Source organism: Triturus cristatus, chromosome 4_2, assembly GCF_964204655.1.
Source record: "Triturus cristatus chromosome 4_2, aTriCri1.1, whole genome shotgun sequence".
NCBI classification, from domain to species: Eukaryota; Metazoa; Chordata; class Amphibia; order Caudata; family Salamandridae; genus Triturus; species Triturus cristatus.
In genome coordinates, this window is record NC_140586.1 from 653478467 (window position 1) to 653500228 (window position 21762).

Sequence of the window (21762 nt, forward strand, 5' to 3'; positions counted from 1 at the left end):
GAAGAAAAATTATCAGAAGCAACATTTTTAGGAAGAGATGGCTCCAAGACATCTTCGTGACACCCCCTAACGCCACCGCCACCACCGCCACAAGTGAGTTCTGAGGTAATTCAGTTTTCCGATCCCGTTCGTATTTAGCCACCATTTTGTGTTCCGCCGCCATTTTGTGTTGCCCTCACTCAGGCAGCATGGTGAACGAGGTGTTGTGTTCCCTCTTCCTACTGCAAAGTGTCAAATAATCTCCTGTCTCTGTTTAAAGCTGGTGTCAGGGTCCGGCCGACTCCACTAATCCTCGTCTGGTTTGACTGATCCCCGTCTCGACTATCTGTTGGTTCGCACCATTCTTTCCTGACTTTATCTTAACCTCTGGCCTTCGCTATTCTTTACTCGTATTCTCTCATTTCACAACTGTCCTCTGGGGCATACAAATGTGTCCTGCCACCTGCAAGTCGAATTATAAACACTACCACTGATTAACTTGTGGGGAAGGGTGACAAACACAGTTGTAAGAGAGGCTTATTTGAGTTACTTAATATCTTGTTTTCACATTCTTCTCATTGGTTAACCCTGTATGCATTGGGAGTGTTCTCTGTGAATATGTGTGTTATAAAAGATTGTGCACCACGATAAAGTGGCAGTCTCCTAAGAACATACCGAGTGTACTTCTGGGACAACTGTACTTAGCTGCAGCTAATAAACCAAACCTTCCACGCCTAACGGAGTGTCCCGTGTCCCTGTTTGACAAAGCAGGTGAACTCAGGAGATTAAGGCGTACCCTGCGCCGCCAGGCCCATAAGTCCCTGGTTCTTCAAATTGGCGCCCGTACGTGGGCCGGCTTCAGAGGTAGCAGTTCTGCCCGAGGATCGTGAGGAGCCCCACAAGAAAATTCTGGAGGAATCGCGAACCACGTCAAGCGACCCCTGTATGTCGAAGTGGTCCAAAGGTCTTTTGCAGCGCGGTTTCTCCTTTATGACGGCTGCTGACAACTGCTGCCCTGACTGCCGTCCTGCTCTGGTCACTTTGATGAGGTTTGGTATCGCGAGACTTTAGACGGGCCTCTGTTGGCGTAAGAAGACACTTAGTTAAGTATTGGTGGGTAGCTCCCACTATATTGTTTTGATTTGGGTCTTTGATTAGGCTATTTCAAAAGCCGAAGCCGAGGGGTGAGTACGTTTGTGCTGGATTATTTGATTTAACCCCTTGATGTTTGTGAACAGTCCAGTGAAATAACGATACCTGGTCTGAGTAAGTTTAGGAAGTTCTGTTGCCTTGGTTGTAATAGGGATTCCCGGCTGGAGGACTCTTGGAACTCCCACCTATGAGCTTTATTCAAAACATGGTGTCGGCCCCATTGCCTTTAATAAGGCATGGATCCGATACACGAAGAACAATGGCTTTCTACTGTGGCCACAAAATGGTAGTTTTGAGCCTGACATATTAGACAATTTGGAAGCGATATTGTTCAAAAGACAAGCCCGGCCGGCAATGTTTGACTCTTTCCGCCTCTGGCGTAAGGAAGCCAAACAGAAAGAAATTAAGCAGGCAAAACGAGATGAGAAAGCACAAATATGACAATTATACAGGCTGCCCAGCAGTTTAAAGATAATGAGACTGATAATGCAATGGGAATTTCAGAGAGACAGCATCGTATGGCAATAGATAGATGCTATCCGGTGTTGCCTAATTCCCTTTCTGATAAAGTAAGGATCTGGAGGAAGACCCTTTGATGTCTCACCTATTGAGATTGCCTCCACCCTATGTACAAGGTGCTAATGCACCCCTGTTGTTACAACCTGTCCAGTTGCCTGTTATCCCCCCACCTGTTCCGGTTCTTAAACATTTGCCCCTTCCGGTATTGCCACTCCCACCTCTCGTGCCACCGATTCCATGGTCTCCATCTCCTGAACATCAATCTTCTTTGCCTTCGGATCCCCTTATAACTGCCAGTTCCTCTCCTGTATCGCCTAATACCTTGTCCCCTGTCCTTATGTCTAATTCTCCTACTGTGCGCAAACGAATATCTGGTTTCTTGTCCCCTTTCTTTGAGACTCTGAACATGTCTCCGGCTTTTTCTCGAAGACAGTCTCGTAGTCAACTTCCAGGTTCTGAAGAACGGGTGGTATTGGACTCTCTTGCTCGCAAATGGATCGAGAAGGGTCCCCAGTATAGTGTGAAAGATATCATGATCACCTTTCATCAGTGGGAGGCGCCCACGCAGAGATATGTATTTAATATTATTTGTGACACTCTCGCTAAAGGATGGGAGGATAGGGATTTGGGTTTACTTCCCCAGGGTCTGTTGGATGTTCAGGCTAATTTCGATGAAGGACTCATCGTGGGTTCTAAGGTTGAGGACGCCGTAAGGACACTTGTTACTTTTAGGTCCTCATTTTCTTCACAAACTTTTCTTGATTCTGATCCTACTGTTCGGCAGACATTGAAACATTACCCAATGAGAGAGGTTCATCCGATATGGAGGGAAGAGGTTGCGCAAGCAGGTAATAATCCAGCTATTCCCGCTCACTTCCAGCGTATATGGGTACATGTGCCCTGGAAGAGATCTGATGTTTTGGCCCTCAAACAATCTTTACCGGATCCCCGTAAAAACCCTGCTGGTTACTATAAAGAATTGTCCCAGACTGTTGATGCCTGTATTATGAATTTAGCCGAAATGGACATGTTGATGAGAAATGTAGTCCCACAAGCGTTATGGGCTCGGATTCGTAGAGAGGATCACGTTCAAGAATTGGGTGGTACATGGGATACTATAACTGCCTCGGATAGAGCACAAGTGGGTGGTGCTAAGCCTGATGTTTTGATCACAGAACTCCCTGGTAGGATTATTACTTTAATGAAAACAATGATGCCCGCCTTACGAGTTAATTGGGATAAATTAGCTGCGTGTAGACAGAAGAAAGATGATTATCTGCGATTTCTTCACTCGTTTTGAGGAGACGTTTATTGATCACAGTGGTCAGGATATGACTACGGAGGGTGGACAGCGATTATTTGTAGATAAATTCATATTTAATTTGCTCCCCGAGTTATCACATAAATTAAAAGACTCTGAGCAGAAGAAGAAACAGCCCATGAACTTTCAGATATTGGCTACTGCTCAATATTACGAAAACAGAGACAAAGACGAAAAAGACAAGCAAGAGAAAAAGACTAAAGAATTAAAAACGAAGGTTCTTCTGCAACAAGCTTATGCTCCTCGCTCTGCTCAGCGCCAGTTTCAACAGCCTCCCCAGTTTCAGAGGGTGTTTCAAAAGCCTGAGCCCTATATTCCGCGACCTTTGTTAGGTCCTAACCAATGCGCCTATTGTAGGGAGGAAGGTCATTTTAAGAATGGCTGCCCGGTTTTATTACAGCGTAATGGAGGACCATCTACTCCACGAGGTTGTGGTGGTTCCCAGTTAGCGCCCAGGGGTAGAGGTCGAGGTATGTCGCCCCAGACACCGTGTTCCCTTCCTCCTCCACATTCTATGAACTACTTTGATCAGCAAAATACTCTACACAGTATTACAATGATGATTACTATGTTGAAGGTGAGAATGACGGTCTTCACGCCAACTAGGACAACCATCGACAAAGTGAGGGAGTTGTATCGATTCCAGTAGATCAGAAAGGGCCTTATGTTAATGTCACTACAATGGGTGTTTCAGAGCCATTTCTTTTAGATACTGGTGCGATGAGAAGTTCTATTATTCACTCCAAACTCCCTGTGGCACCTTTGTCTGGCTTAACAAACGTATCCGTAGGATTTTCTGGTGCCCCAGTTCATAGCCCGGTCTCTTATCCTCTGCCTATTTCAATTGGTTCTTATGATATAGAAACTCCGCTTCTTTTAACGACTGGTTGTGGCGAAAATCTGTTGGGTTTGGATTTATTGAAAAGATTGCATGCAACGATATATTGTTCTCCTTCTGGTGTACATCTCGCTTTGGGGGCAGAAACTGACTTCCCCAATGTATTTGTCTAAAGATCAATTTCCACCTGAATTGCTCTCTCTCCCTGCAACACTTTGGGCTATGGGTCCAAATGATGTTGGTTGTCTTGAGATCCCACCCTATGTCGTTGCCCTCAAGCCCAATGCTAAATTGCCACGCATCTCTCAATACAAAATTCCCAATGATGGCGAGAGAGCACTTTTTGCTATTATTTATGATTTGGTGCAGAAGGGTGTGGTTGAGGAGACGAGGGGAAATGTATGCAATAGTCCTGTTCTCCCGGTTCTTAAACGCACTGATCCTTCTCAGCCTCCTGTTTATCGCTTTGTTATTGATCTCCGGGAGGTTAATAAATTTGTTGTACCGCAGTTTCCTGTTGTTCCAGATATCACTGCCCTGTTAACTATGATACCTGCCTCGGCAGCTTGGTTTTCTGTTATTGATATGAAAAATGCTTTCTTCAGCATCCCCACTGCTGAAGAGAGTAGGGATATTTTTGGATTCTCTTTTGGAGGCCGAAGTTTCCGGTTCAAGCGCGCACCCAAAGGCTATTGTGAAAGTCCCTCCATCTATAGCCAAGCTCTGAAGTGTCAGCTTGATGCTTTTCCTTTGCCGCCAGGTGCTACCCTTATTCAGTATGTGGATGATTTATTGATTGCTGCTGATTCAGAGGATATTTGCAAGAACGTGACTATCGCACTATTGCGTCACTTGTCTGACCTCCACCATAAGGTTTCACCTTCTAAATTACAATATGCCCGCCAAGAGGTTACCTATTTAGGTCATCTCTTGTCGAAGGAGGGAAGTCGACTGACCCCAGAACGTATTCAAGCAATTGCACAAATGTCTGTGCAATCCACACAAAGAGAAGTGCGTGCCTTTCTGGGCATTACCTCTTATTGTAGACAGCGGATTCCAAATTTTTCTTTGTTGGCTAAACCTTTGTTGGCACTCACTTTGAAAGACACACCCCAACCCCTTCCTTGGACTGACAAATGTCAGAAGAGTTTTTCTGATTTACGTGCTGCTCTGTGCTCTGCTCCTGTGTTGGGTACTCCGGATTACAGTAAGCCCTTCACGCTCTATGTCCATGAAAGAGAGGGTTGTGCGTTGTCAGTCTTAACACAACAATTTGGAGACAAGCAGCGGCCATGTGCCTACTTTTCGGCTACATTAGATCCAGTAGCCAAGGCATTGCCTAGTTGTCTTAAAGCTACAGCAGCAGCAGCAATTTCTATTCGTCAGTCTGCTGGAGTGGTGCTAGATAACACTCTTATTGTTATGGTACCACATGCAGTGGATACCTTGCTAAACCGGACGAAAACGCAGCATCTTACATGTGCTCGCTTCTCTTGGTATGAGCGGACGCTCTTGGCTAGTCATGTGCACATCAAACAATGTAACACTTTAAATCCAGCCACATTGTTACCTCTTACAAAGGAGAAAGGTATTCAGGAACAACAGGATTGTTTTCTCCGTACTGAGGAGGAGACAAAAGGTAGGATTGATTTGAAAGATACACCACTAATGGACCCGGATGGGATCCTATGGGTGGATGGTTCTTGTTTTAAACTCCCTAATGGTGAAACAACTTCAGCTTATGCGGTTACCACCTTGCATACAATCGTGGAGACAGCACGCATCAGACATAATTCAGCTCAGGCGGCTGAACTGATAGCTTTGACCAGAGCGTGTGTGTTATCTAAGGGGAAAAGAGTGAATGTATATACCGACAGCCAGTATGCGTTTGGTGTGGCACATAGTTTTGGTCGTGTGTGGAAGGAAAGAGTTTTCTTTACCTCCCACTGTACTAAAATACAGCATGGTCAGTTGGTAACTGATCTTGAGTCACTTGCTTTGCTTACCCAGATAGCAATCATAAAGTGTAGTGCTCATAAGAGGATTACTGATGATGTTGGTCGCGGGAATGCTATTGCGGATGAGGTAGCGAAAGAAACAGCCAGAGATGCTATAAGTCGCATGTATGTTGCGGGCCCTGCAAATTGGGTCAAGGAAAAAGGAATGTGTGAGGATAAAATAGAAAGTGTGAGATCGATTCAAGGAGAGGCTATAGAGAAAGAGTTGAGTAAGTGGAAAGAGAGTACAGGAATGTTAGACGCGATGGGATGTTGGATAGAGTTGTCAGAACATCAGCGTTGGCTGTTACCAGATGCCTATGTACTGCCTGTAGTTGCTATGGCACATGGTCCAGCCCACATCAGTGCAAAAGGAATATGTAAGCTTCTGGCTCCAGTGTGGCTGAACGAAGGGATTCCAAAATGTGCAGATAATTTAGTGAAGCATTGTATCGTTTGCTTGATGCATAATCCAGGAAAGGGAACCCCAACTCCAGCAGGTCATTTTGCTCCCCCAACATATCCTTTTGAGGTGTTGCAAATTGACTATATTCACATGGAACGATGCAACAATCTCAAATATGTTTTGGTGGTGGTGTGTGCCTTCTCCAGATGAATGGAGGCCTACCCCCTGAAAGACAACACTGCTTTGTCCACTGCCAAAGTTCTTCTGAAAGAGTTCTTCCCTAGGTTTGGTTTGCCACGCATTGTCTGGAGTGACAATGGAAGTGAATTTGTGGGCCAAATTATGAAAAAGGTGTGTGCCGGTCTTGGTATCAGGCAGAAATTCCATGCGGCGAACCATCCCCAATCAGCGGGTTTGGTAGAGTGCTCCAACGGCACTCTCAAACTTAAGCTTGCAAAGGTACAGGCTAGCACAGGACTTGCCTGGCCCGATGCTTTACCTTTGGCTCTCCTATCCACTAGAACAGCTGTACATTCTCGTTTGGGACTCAGCCCATACGAGGTTGTTTTTGGGCGCCCGGCTAATGTTTGGGGAGTCCCTCGCCCTAAAAAGTATTCTGACATACAGTATCCAATGCTGATTGACTACTTACATGACCTCACCACTAAATTACGTGTTCTCCACCAATAGGTTCAAAAAGCTTTACCAGAGGCCTCCACAGACCCAGGTCATTCTATCCAACCGGGAGACTGGGTCTGTGTGAAAAATTCAGAGGACAAGGAATTTGGAACCTCGTTCGAAGGTGCCTCGACAAGTTCTTCTGGTGACACGTACAGCAGTGAAAGTTGAAGGGAAAAAGAACTGGATCCATGGCATGCACTGCAAAAAAAGGTGCCCTTGCCCTTGCCTTTTGACCAGTGGGTTCGTAAGGGTGTAGATGATTTTGAAGGCGAAAGGGTCCCCCAGTTTGTACCTTTCAGTAGTGCACACCTAGATGGAACTCGGTCAGAGAAAGAAGATGACTACGTTTTACAAGAAGCCGTACCGCCACATCTCCGATTGAACACTACAGATCCACAGACACTATTTCAGGACCAAACTATACTGAACAGAACTCGATATAATTTAAGGCCTAGACTGGTCAAGGACACCTGAGATTTTCATCTCTTTCGTGACATGCATCATCTGTCCAGGTTGCAGGGTCACGGTAGGAGTCTTGGTTCGTGACCTGTATAGTGGCTAGGCCCCCAGGACATGCAGTGTCATAGGACAGCTAATAATCACAGCCAAGTGAGTAAGGAAGATTGCCGTGAGCAACAATTTTAGAGGATGGATGTCAAAGTGGGAAAGAATAAGAAGAAGGAAGAGATGAGAAAGAAATATTGTAAATTAGAGTACAGTCAATGTGGCATAACATTGTGTGTTCTTATGTTTTTTAGTACCTTATTGGCTTGTGTAGGTTGGATTGTTCATGCTATGCAGCACAAATCTGCCCCTACTTCTATTTCCTTGCCTCTTCATTCTACTATCTCCCCACATCAATTACATACGCTTCCCCAACATGAATTAATCAGGAGAACAGAATACTTTAACACTTCATTTGTCCAGTTTTTGCATCAACACCAATTGGTAGTCAACACAACCGACTGTTGGGTGTGTGGACTTATGCCTCATACCACAGACAAAGGGATGCCATATTTAACCCTTCCATTTTCTTATGAAGGTTCCACTTGGGCCTATTTTGTGATGTTTTCAAATGCATATCAGAACCGATTTAGACGTCCAGTTGGTTCATATGGTAGTGGGCAAGATTTTAGTCATAGTTCTCTGATAAAAGGAATAGTGGCTATGGCTAGAATTGTGGAGAATAGTAGGGTTCCTGTTGATGAGAAACGGACATACGATGGTTGGAACGTGACTCGTTACGTTACTAGCCTTACAGATAGAGTTAAACAGGGAAAATCTCCACCAATTTGGACTGTGCCTCATCGAGGTAACTTTTGTTTACAAATGAATGGCCAGACTACTGACACTGGACAAGGAAAGAGTTTTTGTTCCCATACATACATTTACACATCTCAGAATTCACCACCGTTAGTGCCATCCCAGGGCACGTATTTTGTCTGCCACGATAGAGCCTACACGTGGCTACCGACGGATTATTCAGGGACGTGCTATATAGCCTTTCTTCTCCCTCCTACATACACTGCTCCTTCGGGACATGACAGAAACAGATATGGCAGAGGGATTATTGATTCTAAAGACACGACAGGACAAGAGGGAGGTGATTTCCTTAAAGGATTTCTCCCTTTTTGGGGCCCAATGGCCAACAGTAGAAACATGAGACAATTGGTTCATGTTGTTGAGACTACCATAGATGTCACTGTGGGAGCCTTGAGTAATCTCACAGCTGAACTTCAGGCGGATCGTCTCATGACATTGCAGAACCGGATTGCTCTGGATGTTATTCTTGCGGATCGTGGTGGAGTTTGTAAATTGATTGGATCTAGCTGTTGCATTTATATACCTGACGATGCCCCTATGGTATACCAAGCCATCTCCAAATTACATGTGATCTCCGAGTCGATTCATCAGGACGAAGGAGATTGGTCTTTATTGGAATGGTTTTGGGGATTACTGTCCAAATGGGGATGGAAGGTATTAACATTCCTTGGAGTGGTTTTGCCCATCATTTTTTCCTGTTGTCTCTGTATGCAGTGTGGCCCTGCCATCTGTGGTCTTTGTGCCACTATGTGTGTCCCAAGGCCTGTGTCACGGAAGACGGAGAGCATTAAAATGATGTTGCAGCAACAGCTTGATGACCTCATGGCCATTGACGTCGATTAAAATGAGTCTGTGCGTCTTGCCTGAGTAATGGCAAAAGGAGGGTCTGAGGTAATTCAGTTTTCCGATCCCGTTCGTATTTAGCCACCATTTTGTGTTCCGCCGCCATTTTGTGTTACCCTCACTCAGGCAGCACGGTGAACGAGGTGTTGTTTTCCCTCTTCCTACTGCAAAGTGTCAAATAACCTCCTGCCTCTGTTTAAAGCTGGTGTCAGGGTCCGGCCGACTCCACTAATCTTCGTCTGGTTTGACTGATCCCTGTCTCGACTATCTGTTGGTTCGCACCATTCTTTCCTGACTTGATCTTATCCTCTGGCCTTCCCTATTCTTTACTCGTATTCTCTCATTTCACAACTGTCCTCCGGGGCATACAAATGTGTCCTGCCTCCTGCAAGTCGAATTATAAACACTACCACTTATTAACTTGTGGGGAAGGGTGACAAACACAGTTGGAAGAGAGGCTTATGTAAGTTACTTAATATTTTGTTTTCACATTCTTCTCATTGGTTAACCCTGTATGCATTGGGAGTGTTCTCTGTGAATATGTGTGGTATAAAAGATTGTGCGCCACGAAGTAAAGTGGCAGTCTCCTAAGAACATACCGAATGTACTTCTGGGACAACTGTACTTCGCTGCAGCTAATAAACTAAACCTTCTACGCCTAACGGAGTATCCTGTGTCTCTGTTCGACAAAGCAGGTGAACTCAGGAGATTAAGGCGTACCCTGCGCCGCCAGGCCCATAAGTCCCTGATTCTTCAGTTCCAAACTTCATCCACTTCAGTTAGAAGCCCATGGCATTTGGGCAAATGTATTGTAGTTTTAAAAGAGGGTACAATAACTTTTAACCATCCTGAATCACATATTCTCTTTAAGCCTTACTAATTTGCCTGAAATTGCTTTGGAATCATTTATTGTCACACTGCCATTTTGAAATTGACTGTGGAATACTAGTTTGGTTGCCTTCACCATTAGAAAGGCTTCATTAGTCAGATGGGACACAGGGGAAACCCCGTTAGGATCATCACTGGGGTTAGATTTTAGGGGTGGAGGAACGGAGCGATCATTAGCTCTGCGGCCTGTCAAACAGCCCTGAAGGACAACACACAATTTCCTCCATGCGCCAGTCAGGCTTGCCTACTACACTCATTCGGGACACCAGGGGGGCTGGAAAATACTTAGGGCCTGATTAAGAGTTTGGTGGTCCTGGACTGGGCCGCCAAACCAATACCCTGTCCCAGGACCGCCAAACCCTTAGTCAAACCACCTGCCAGATTAGCAGTTTTCTCCTGGTCTGGAGGGCAGTCCTTTGGCGTTCCTACAGCGGTGCCTATCAAAAAGGCACTGCAATGGGATTGCCAAAGCCTGTTCTTCCATTCCATGCAGGAAAGGGGGTGCATGCACACGGGCGGGGCACAACATGTGCCCCCCCCATGCATCCCCATGTCCTGAAGCACCATGGGGCAATGTATGGCCCCCTTAGTTCCCTCACCGTCAACCTTTTCATAGGGGGCTCACCACCATGAAAAGGCTTGTAATATGCTTGGCAGTGCCACAACAGCACCGCCAGCATATTACTGCCTCACACCGCTGCAACACCGCCAGGGAACGTGGCTCCCCATCAGTAGCAGCGGACCTACGGCGATACGACCACCAAACGCAAAATCGTGCGGTCGTGCAGCGGTAGCCGCCACGCCACAGTGCATTTGGTGGTTCTAGGGACTGCCAAACTCCTAATCGCCACCTTACTATTTCCAGAAATGCTTTTAGTTCCCAGTCCACACTGGACATAACTGAGCTGCGAGCACCGAGAATGGCCAGAGCACCTTCCAGACATAAAGAGACATCGGTCTGCCCTAATGGTGGGGGACCACTGAAGCATAAGCTGCAGCATCCCGTGCTGCGCTCCCCTGCATCACAAGCATGCTACAGGGCCTCTCCTGCACTCGATTTATTGTAGCGCATTACAAATGGGAAAGAATTTGAAAAAAACAGTTTTAAAAATCTATATTTATCAAAAATGAACGTGGTGTGAGATTTTACAGTCCTATCCTCCCCTATGATATTACACTGGAGGATCACATATCCGAAATTCCAGCCTTGAGTCTGGGCCAGAGGAAGGGGTGTCAGGATCTTTCATCACTCCTCAATTGAGTCAAGTCATTCAAGTACAGCAGGGACTGAGGCGCTCCCACAACGGAACAATGCGGTAAGTGAGGAACGCGGAGCCCCGTGTCCTCATGTAACTCAAACGAACATCAGTTCACCGAGCCTGCACCTGCAACAGCCTGCCAAAGCGCCTTGAAGGATACAGCGCACACTGCCAGCAGGGCAGGTACAGAGCAGGGCCGCACTCGCCTGCTCCCTGGCATCCATACAGCGGCTGTAGCAGAGCAGCGCGCACGGGAAGTCCCTGACAGAGGCATCATTTACAGGCGGCACAGCAAGGGTTCCCAAGACGAGGACCCTTTAAAGGCTCATGGCGGTATCTGACTCGCAGACATGCAAGGATTCCGAGGAAGGCATCAACTGTCAATCAATCATCTTTATTCAGCAGTCATATGTTTTATTGTCTTAATCTGTACTTTTATGACTGCATAAGAACCAGAAACCAATTAGAACATTGCTCATACATTCACAGTTGAGATGGTCTTATACAGCCTAAAACTAGCATCTATGGGAAAGGCCTGCTTAAAGTGCTCTGTGCTTCAAGGCACGAATTCAGCGCGTTAATCTCAGCTTTCAGAGTTCACTTTCTGGTAAAAGTAAACATCCTCCTCTTTGAATACCACGTGATGTGGCCAGAGAACCAGCTGTCTCCATGAACGACCAAGGGTTACGGCTCAGTCACATTTCGTTTTTTAAGCAGGGACGTGTGAATTTGACATTCATTATGGGGAAACTTGAAAAAAGACCAATCAATGCTTAAACTGAGATGGTGGTTGCCGGTGGGGGCACCAGCACTCATTTTTGGGGACCAGCACTTATTTGTCAACATCAGACATTTATCAAGAGAAAGAGGGAAAACACACAAAGTAGAAAGACTGAGGAAGAGAGCTTGAAAAACCATCCCAAAGGGAGAAAGCAAGAGAAGGGGGTGTCTGGTAGTGGATTAAGGAGGCCGAGGTGCATTCAAGACTACCCAGCGTTGGAATTTGGTGCCTCAACATTTAATAGTACTGGCCTTGGGCTTCGGAGCGGAGCTTTGCATACCGGCACTCTTTTCATATTGAACACTAAATAAAACAAGACATCCAGTGAAAATGGAATTTTTTCCATAAGGAGGACGCCGTACATATTCAGTGCTTAACTTGTTTTATATTATTATTATTTTATTGCAGCTTGTAGAGCGCGCCGCTACCTCCAACGGAAGTGTCCCGGCGCTAGCAATGCGTCCAACCTGTGAAGAGTGAGCAAGACTGGGCAGCGAACTCTAGGTCAGGCCGAAAAGCCAGGTCTTTAAAGCTTTCCTAAACATAGTTTCCGAATTGGTCTCCCTCAGATGCTCAGGCATAGAGTTCCATAATGTAGCGGTTTTCACCGAAAAAGCACGGCCACCAATCTTGGCCTTTGTAAAAACGGGGGGTCACCAATGGATTCTGATCCTTTGATCCGAGTTCTCTGGTTTGACTGTATTTCTGAAGTATCAGCTTCAAAAAGTTAAAGGTTTTCTTAGGAGCCCACTGCTGCAGACCCCAAAGGCCAAACACCAATGCTACTACCTAGCCTTGAATTCACCTCATGCCCCGCTTCCACCACCCTACCCTTCCTGTTTTTAACATACCCTTGCAACTTCTTTACCATTCACGGTTTCTCTTAGTTACAGCTCTTATCTTTATTCTTCTTTCTCCCTTTTCTGCATCTCTCACTCTTCCTCAAAGCCGGATGAAAAATAAACTTCGTCGCCACAATGAGGACCAGTGACCACCACCTTCATTAATTATGTATTAAATAAGAATGACAGGCAGGGTAATGGCTCCATTACATTTTTATTAGCAGAGTGGTTTGAATTTGGAAACTTTAAATAAGTCATCTAATGGAATTCACCCTACTAACTTAAAGGGGCACAGACATAATATGCAAATATACATGTGCTTCATATGTGCAAGTAGTAGCCTTAGTCTGTCTCTCTAGGTGATAAACATGCAAGTTTGGGGGTTACTCACTAGCACTTTAATGTCCTGTCTTCAGAAAATTTGAAGCTGGCATAAAATAAGAGCCTCTTCTCCACTACCACAACCAACACCCAAAAATCAATCAACCAGGGAGCTTTAAGCGCGCTACTCACCCGTGTGGATCTCAAGGCAAATCAAACAGATCTGGTCTGTGCACCGTGAGGGCCAAGCCATTTACTTTGCCAATGTTTGTTCATAATATGGTGTGGAAAAAGTAAAACACAAAAACTTTGGCGAGAAAAGCAATCATATGTTGGAGGTCTTTGAAAATGTTGAATTAATTGTAACAATTTTAAAACTTTATAAATGGTCTGCTTTATTTTTCAAATACTTTCAACTAGAAAAACTCTGAACATCTTTTTAAAAGAAATAGTCAGTGTCAGGATTTAAAGTAAAATGCTTGCCAAGCCCTCATTTACTATCCACAGGGCTCAGAACTGCAACATATGCTAGCCATTTGGTCCTTTGATGTAGCTCAGGGCAAGGGCGGCCCCTCCGCAATGGCGGAGGAGCGTCGCCCCCACCGGCTCAGAGCCAGAAGGCGAAAAATAAAACAATATTCTATCATAGTTTTATTTTTCACCTGCTGGCTGAACCATAGGGAGTGGTGGGGCTGGGGCCATGGGAGGGGGGAGGAGGACTTGTTTGTGCACTTCTAAGTGTGCATGTGTGTTTGGTCAGCCGTCTCATGCCAGCCAAACACACATGTACACTGAAGTTTTCTATCCCGGCTGCATTGAACAGCCGGGTTGGAGAAACAGCACAGACTCCCTGTTCGGGGCATCAAAGCAGCCTGCTCAGGCCAAGCCCCGGGCTGCGCTCATTAAATGAGAGCAGCCCGGGGATTGCACAGGGAGTCTGTGATGCTGTCCCAGTGTCTGCTGGGACCACAAAGAAGAACACAGAGGGGCGATGCAGGAGGCAGCCAGCAGTTTCAGGTAAGTCTTCCTTTATTTTAATTATTAAAGTCTCCCCGCACTCCCCTCTCCTGCGCTCCTCCCAGGCACCTGCTCACCACTATTTGTTTGTGGCATCCGCCACTGGTTCAGGGAGCAGATTTACTATCCTCCAAGAGAAGAGAAGGCTCTTTTCAGTCATGCTAACACCTTCTGCCTCAAATGTAGTGGCGGACTGTAATTTTACCAGGAAGGGGGGTGGGGTGGAGTGAGGCACACACACATCACACAAACCCATGCATTCACTCACACACACACCCCAATTCACAACACGAACACATACATTCACACTAACAAAATCACCACATAAAACTTACTTTACATTCAGATCTCTGAGAGGAAAGCCTTGGAGGCCTCAGGAGGGTTGGGACTGCTACCTTCTCTCATTGGCTGGCCTAATGCCTTCTCTCATTGGTACGGTCAGCCAATGAGAGAAGGCAGCAGTCCCTCACTCACCACAGAGTGGGATGGGGTCAGTGTGATTGAAGCGCCCAGGTCCAAAGCAATGGGCGACGATCCTCCTTGTCACGAGGGGGAGGGCCTTGAGGCACTTTTGCCAGGCTGAGGAGGTCATGCCCACAGGGATCTGAAATCCTTGGGAAGTTCAGCTAAGGCAGCCAGCAGAATGTGCATTTAGCGCATGTCTAGCTCCTGGCTGCCTGACCTGAACAAGACGAGTGTCTGTCAAGCGGACCTTCGTTCAGCCCGACAGATGACAGATACTCTTCTTGCCTGGAAAAAGGTGAGGGGTGTAGCCCCACAGCTTGTACAGATGGACGCTGCTGCTCAAACGGCAGTTTAGCAACTGCAGCAGCCACCCCACACACTCCGGCACCATAAAAGCCTACAGGTGCTAATGGCTGTGTGAAGGCATGCAATAGATGGAAAGTAGGAGATATAAAAACAACCTTAGAGTGTGCTCTTTAGTTATACCGCAGCAAAAATTTACCCGCTGTGCTTTTATAGGCAAGCTTGGAGGGTTGGGAAGCAACACAGAGCACAAGTGGTTCCTTGTTTTGGGGGTGAGGAGGCAGCACTCCCAGGAGAGCACTGGAAAACACATGCACTCATGGCGTTCCAATGAAGATGAAAAATAAAAAATGTATCTCCATAAATGTGAGCTTTGGAAGGACACAAGTCATCCAATCACAAGGATGGTAAAGAGTCTATGCTCCAGGGGAGGCACATATACAACACGTTGAAGGAAAGCTATTGAAGAAGATATAACCAAATGAGAGTAACAAGGAAACCAACCAATAGTAAACATGGACAGGCTCTAAGCCAACTAAGTTTGTGTGGTCCACAACAGTCTTTCACCTACAGACAGTGGGAGGACCTGAAAAGGGAGAATCACGCCATGAAGCACAATTCAATGCCTGGGAATCAATCAATCAATCAATCAATCGTTGAGCGCACTACATACCCGTGAGGGTCTAAAGGCGCTGGGAGGGAGTTGGGGCGGCTACTGATCGAACAGCCAGGTCTTGAGTAGCCTCCTAAAGGTCAGCAGGTCTTGGGTCTGTCGTAAGCTCAGTGGGAGGGTGTTCTAGGTCTTGGCGGCGAGGTGGGAGAAGGATCTCCCGCCGTTGGTTGTTCTTCGGATGCACGGGACGGTGGCGAGTGCGAGCTCGGCAGAGCGGAGCTGGCGGTTGGGGATGTTGAGGTAGGCTGGGCCGGTCTTGTGGAGTGCCTTGTGTGCGTGGATGAGGAGCTTTAAGGATATCCTCTTGTTTACGGGCAGCCAGTGCAGGTTTCTCAGGGCAGCCAGTGCAGGTTTCTCAGGTGGGGGGTGATGTGGCCGTGGCGTGGTACGTCGAGGATCAATCGTGCTGAGGCGTTTTGGATGCACTGCAGTAGTTTGATGAGCTTGGTCGGGGCTCCAGCGTAAAGGGCATTTCCGTAGTCGAGTCTGCTGCTGACGAGGGCCTGGGTGACTGTTCTTCTTGTATCGGTCAGGATCCACCTGTAGATCTTGCGTAGGGTGTTAAAGCAGGAGGAGGAGACGGCGTTGACTTGCTTGGTCATGGAGAGCGTTGAGTCGAGGAGGATTCCCAGGTTGCCTGCGTGGTCGGTGGGTGTCAGGGCTGCCCCCAGTGCCGCCGGCCACCAGGAGTCGTACCAGGCTGAAGGGTTGGAGCCGAGGAGGAGGACCTCCGTTTTGTCCGTGTTCAGCTTCAGTCGACTGATCTTCATCCAGTCGGCGACGGCCTTCATTCCTTCGTGGAGGCATGGACTGCACAACAGGCCCTTTTACAGGCATTTAAAAAGGCGGACGGGTTCCTGCACACTTTCTTCAAGATGGCCACCAACCTGAAGACCACTCCCTGGAGGCTCTGCAGAACCAGAGTATGTTATGTATGTGAGGAGGGTATGAATGCAAGCATGTATTTGGAATTTGTACAGAACACAATCAAGTCAGTGGTGCCTTGTCAGGAAGCATTATTAAAGAAAAAAAAGGGGGAAAAAGACCCTGCCTTTTAATCTGGAGATGAAAGCTAAGTACGTTAAACATCCTCAGTGGTCCAAAACATACAAACTCCGCACATTAAACAAGATTAACAAATTGTAACAGTCTCGAGCCTTCACTCCGTTGTTAAGAATGCTGGTTACGATCATCAGTTATAATATCGTTCTGCCATGGGTAGTTAAATTATTACATTCCACCCCCGCCCAAGTGTGTCCAATGTACGCAGCAGGCGCATTAACAAACTGGGCGACTACACTATCTCACTTTGTTCAAAGAGCGGCAATTATGAACGTAAAAGAAAACCAGGAAGAAAAACAGTTAGAAGGGGTGGACACTAAATAAATGTCATGTCAAAGGCAATAACCATATCATTATTTTAAACAGTGCGCATTCATTTTAAACGTGGGCGTGGTTTGGCCTGGCTTCTTTTGAGAGCACAGCTGTGAAAACCTCCCTCACCAAGAGCAGAAGAGAACAGGCGCGCGCCCCATCAGAGATTCCATTGGTTCAAACACCGGACCTTGCACGGACAGCACGCGGCCGTACGAAGCCGGGGGTTCCAAGAGCGGCCATACTGAATGCTGCTAACGAGCTACCCGCCAACATTTTAGTTGTAGCTCATTAGGAGCTCATTGTGGCCTCGTCACTAATAGAAAACACCCCCCAAAAAAGTCAAAAATTCCGCGACGTGATTTTGATGCGTCTTTTGTCCACAATGCAATATCCGGCCAATCAGACATTTCTTGTCCCACCTCAGAAAACTGACAATTATGATGCAGTGAACAGACCTGGCGCCATCACTTCTTGGGAACACAATTTAATATTCTGAACATTTTCATAGGACCACCCATAACTCTCCACATCTGTATTAGCGTACTTGCAATGCACCGTAAACATTATTGTTTAGGTAATCCAGTGAGATGTTTATAAAGTTATTTTTTGTAATATATTCGGTTACTTTGCTGTATGAGCACATTGAAAACGAGGATTGTATATAAGCATGAAGAATCTTTATTATCCAAACCAAGCACCAAACAAGATTTAACAATAAACCACTCCACTACCTAAAATTCATGTTTTTAAACTACTTTGACATTATAGCAATCCATAAAAGGGCAGCATTCCTGGGCCCGGTTAACGTACACGTAATTGGGAGCACTAGTGGTTATCAGTGGTACCCCTTTACCACTGCCTAATTTGTTTAAAAAAAACAAAAAAATAAAAAAAAGTGCCAGTGCTCTGGTCAGGAGGCCACTGCAGCTTGCACCACACATTGCCCCTGCCATGCTGCCAATAGTAATTGCAACCCAACTCCTAACTATCACACTCCTACAATGGTCACAATTTGGACTATTTCAGGCCCCGAAAACTATTAGAATGGCTTGGGAGGCAGGTAAGTCATTTTAATGTATATTGAATTATTATTTATCTGTTATTGTGGTCATAACTGAATTAGGCAGACAGCGCCACCTTGTGGCAGACTGTCACAAGCGCCGGTGTTGACAATTAAGTGCCGGTGCTTTTGAAATTCCCGATTGTTTATATAAATATAAAATATTGTAAAGGCCTTGAAGACAGTTCTCAAACCATAATCATTTCCCAGCCATGTACACGAAAACAAGCAAAATAATGTTCACTCTTTCATCGATTAGCACTAAGAGCCACGACTTAGTAAGAAATATGGTGCCTTTTAATTTGAAACCATTTTTTGTTCGACTGCTGACATTTGAGGAATCCAAGCAAACTGATTTGAAAAAAAACAAACGGACCTCAACTTTCTCGCCAATTGTGGTTTAAATATACGTGCCCAAAGCTAAAATAATAAGATTGTACTTCACAGTTAACATTCTGGTTTCGGGAGGGGGGGAGAGGGGGGGGGAGATGAAGGTGGAAATAAAGAAAAAAAAAATAGTCAATACAACTCAAAATATGATGTCTTCAAGACAAACATGGTCTCGTCCTCCATATGCAGTGTGCATCCACAAATACAAAAAAATGGTGCTCCGTCAAAAAATGAAAAAAAAATATTTAAATAAGTACGTACTGAAATCTAACAAGAGATTAAAAAAAATGTATGGCAGCAACTTAAGTCGATATACTACACAAGTAACCCAACATTTAAATTAAAAAAGAATGCAGGGCACGTGCAAAAACGTAACTACTTCTGCAAGCGATAGGCAAGACACACTGCATGCTCCAACACAAAGTGTGCATATACCAACCCCATTGGCAGCGGCCATTTGAGCAATCAACTCTATGGCAGGTCTATTCAAGTACCTCCCGTCGCCGCCCACCACCAGCGTCGAGCCCTGCCGGTCCCGGAGGTCCATGGAGGAGAATATGCTCTGGATGAAGTTGGGCAGGTAGTTGATTTTGGTCTCAAAGTAGTAGGTCTTCTTCCGTAACCCGCTGGTCCCCGGTTTCTGGTCATAGTATGGCGCCGTCGCCAATGTCAACAACGGCAGGGGGCTGTCCTCCATTGCCCCTCAGGGACAGAAGATCGGAGGGTTTTTGAAAAGATAATTGGGGAAATTAAATTAATCCATCTGAAGGCGAAGAGGATCTCCCAGTTGGATGTGCCGCGAGGAGTCCGGGGACCCAGAAATAGCTCCCTGGATCTTAAGCCGAATGTGGTTTCTGTAACTGAAGAAGTTTTCTTGCACTTGCCCGGTATATCACTGTCACCGGGAGAGTATATTTGCATGTACAGAATTCCTTTTGGCTGTCTCTCAAAACGGAGAAATACATATATTTTTTCATCAATTTCGATACTTCCACGAGGAGAGAGGGATTTGCAGCATTTCCTCCCCGGCTTCCAGTTTGACATCGGGCGAGGTTAATTCTGTCCATTTCTTTTTTTAGGGTTGGAGGGGCTGTCCAGTAGGTCAGATGTCGGAATGAAAGGCTGATTTGTTGCTAGGCACATCTCTGTCAACCAATGGGAAGCTTGGGCTGTTCTAGTGTGACAGAAATTTATTGGCACAGTCGGGGCTCTAGATTTGGCCACCAAGAGCCTCACATTCCGGTATGGGAAGTGAACTGCTTGGGAGGTGGAATCGTGTCAGTAACACATTAGCATATTCTGGGATGCTTAGATCAGACCGCATGCTGACAGTGGTAGTTACGAAAAAGGTCACTTTAATAACCAATCATTCACACAATTTCATATGCGTGCATTTATTTATGTAATGTTTTGCAATAAAAGACATTTACAACTACATGTTAATTGTCACTTGTAGTTTAAGTTTTAGGAATTTTCTCATCTCTGGTCTAAAAAGCATGAAGTCATTTTCACGGATATTCGATTTGTGTGGATACTACTTAAGATAGTATAGTTCCTAAAGGACTAACAAGAAAGTGCTTCACACCTATACTCACTCGTCTTAGCCTTTGACCCCAGTATTAACACAAGCATCTCTGCACCCAATGCAAGAGGGGAGACAAGAGTCCCTCTGATGTCACTATAAGCATCCATGAAGCTCAACAATATAATTGGCCAATAAGAGCGAATGACTGATGGAAAGCTCTAGAACCATCTGCTCTCTCTAGCTCGATATTGCAAGATGAGCTGCTCTTTGTGTCGGCATTGCGTCTGGGTTTCCATCCGAGCAGGGATCCAGAGCTAAACGCGATAGTCAAGAGAGCACAGCCTTTGGGCATTTCATCAAATCAAATCAGATGTTTGTTAAGCGCGACTACTCACCTGTAAGGGTCTCAGGGCGCTGGGGGTGTGGGGGTGGGGGGGGGGGTTGCAGGTTCCACTCCATCAAGGAGGGGGTCTGTCGAAGAGCCAGGTTTTGAGGTTTATTGCGAAGATGGGGAGAGATGTTATCTGTCTGAGGTGGGGCGGAAGGTCGTTCCAGGCTCTGGCCGGGAGGAAGGAGAATGAGCGGCCTCCCAATCTGGTCTTTCTGGTGCGGGGAGCTAAACGAGAGAGTCAAGAGAGCACAGCCTTTGGGCATTTCATGGCTAGCAAACCACGTGAGCCCCACAGTGAGGGTACCATAAAGCGACAACACCAAATTAGGACTACTACTAAATGGGTATCCAAAGCTACCCTATAATGCAATGCCATCTAGATGGTTTGCCTGTTTAAGGATCAGGCTGGTTTCTAACAAGTGATGGTGGAGAAGCATTCCCTTCAATCCAGATCTCTTTGCACACACGCGAGAGAGCCCGCGGTGCATCAAAAAGACATCTACACCCTCTGAGCAGCAGTTCCATGGATGGATTGTACCCCCGCATCAATGCAGAACATAGAAGGCTTGCTTGACATGCAAAAAACATTTACCAGAGAAACCGCATACTATATCCATATCAACTAAAGCAACTACAAATGCCTTCGCTAAAAGACTACTGCAAACAGACCAGGTTTAATGGATTCAACCAAATAAGCTTTGGAAGGAATAGGTCAGACTGCAGCACACTTAAAACCACAATGATACAACAAAACGACCAATTGGCTACAAAGCACCCAGCCAGCCATCACAGCACCAAGTGGGCCCCCACACCACCCAATGGACCTCCATTATTATCTGGAGGGCAATAATGATAATGTCCCTAAACGTTGATAGGGATCCTCTGTCTTAGGTTGTTTTTTTTTTTTACAGTTTATTCTAACATTCATTGCTTCTTGCTGATTTGCTTCATAATAACTGAGTGGAAGCCAACCTTTTCATAGAGTGCCTACACTTCAGAGCTGGTTGCCGTTGGCTACTCAGAGACATATTTGACGTAGAACACAAGCCACTGAAGCTACTAGGGTGAGTGACCGGTGCAAACATACTTGTGGGTCGTACAACAGAACTTAATGATTTTTTCCTATGCTAAAGTATAAACCACCCAGCATAAACCATAATCTAAGACCTGAAAAATCAATTATGGGTTGTTTTTTGGGATGTATTCAATTTTAAGATTTACTCTTAAGGCGACACAAAGGCCTCCCAATGAACATATTGCTTGCCACGGTACAAGGAGAACACACACACTTACACAGCATATATGGAAACACTTCCCACATAGAATCAAAACAAACACCCTTCCAAGCACACACACCCTACAGGGTGCAGCATGCTACTAATGTGTGGAAGTGCTTCAGCACTTAACACAA

At 45.9% G+C, this 21762-nt stretch overlaps 1 protein-coding gene across 2 annotated transcripts in view; it reads right to left on the reverse strand.

Moving 5' to 3' along the window:
• Window positions 1-21762, reverse strand: part of PGM1 (phosphoglucomutase 1) — a 277935-nt gene that overhangs the window by 154735 nt on the left and 101438 nt on the right. Inside the window, exon 1 of one of the 2 annotated variants that reach the window (XM_085602391.1) lies at window positions 18875-19589. The exons of the other annotated variant lie outside the window; for it this stretch is intronic. Coding sequence (XP_085458517.1) covers window positions 18875-19132 — 258 coding nt within the window. The 5' untranslated portion in view covers window positions 19133-19589. Of the gene's footprint in view, window positions 1-18874; window positions 19590-21762 lie in introns of those variants that run through there. 2 annotated transcript variants of the gene reach the window in all.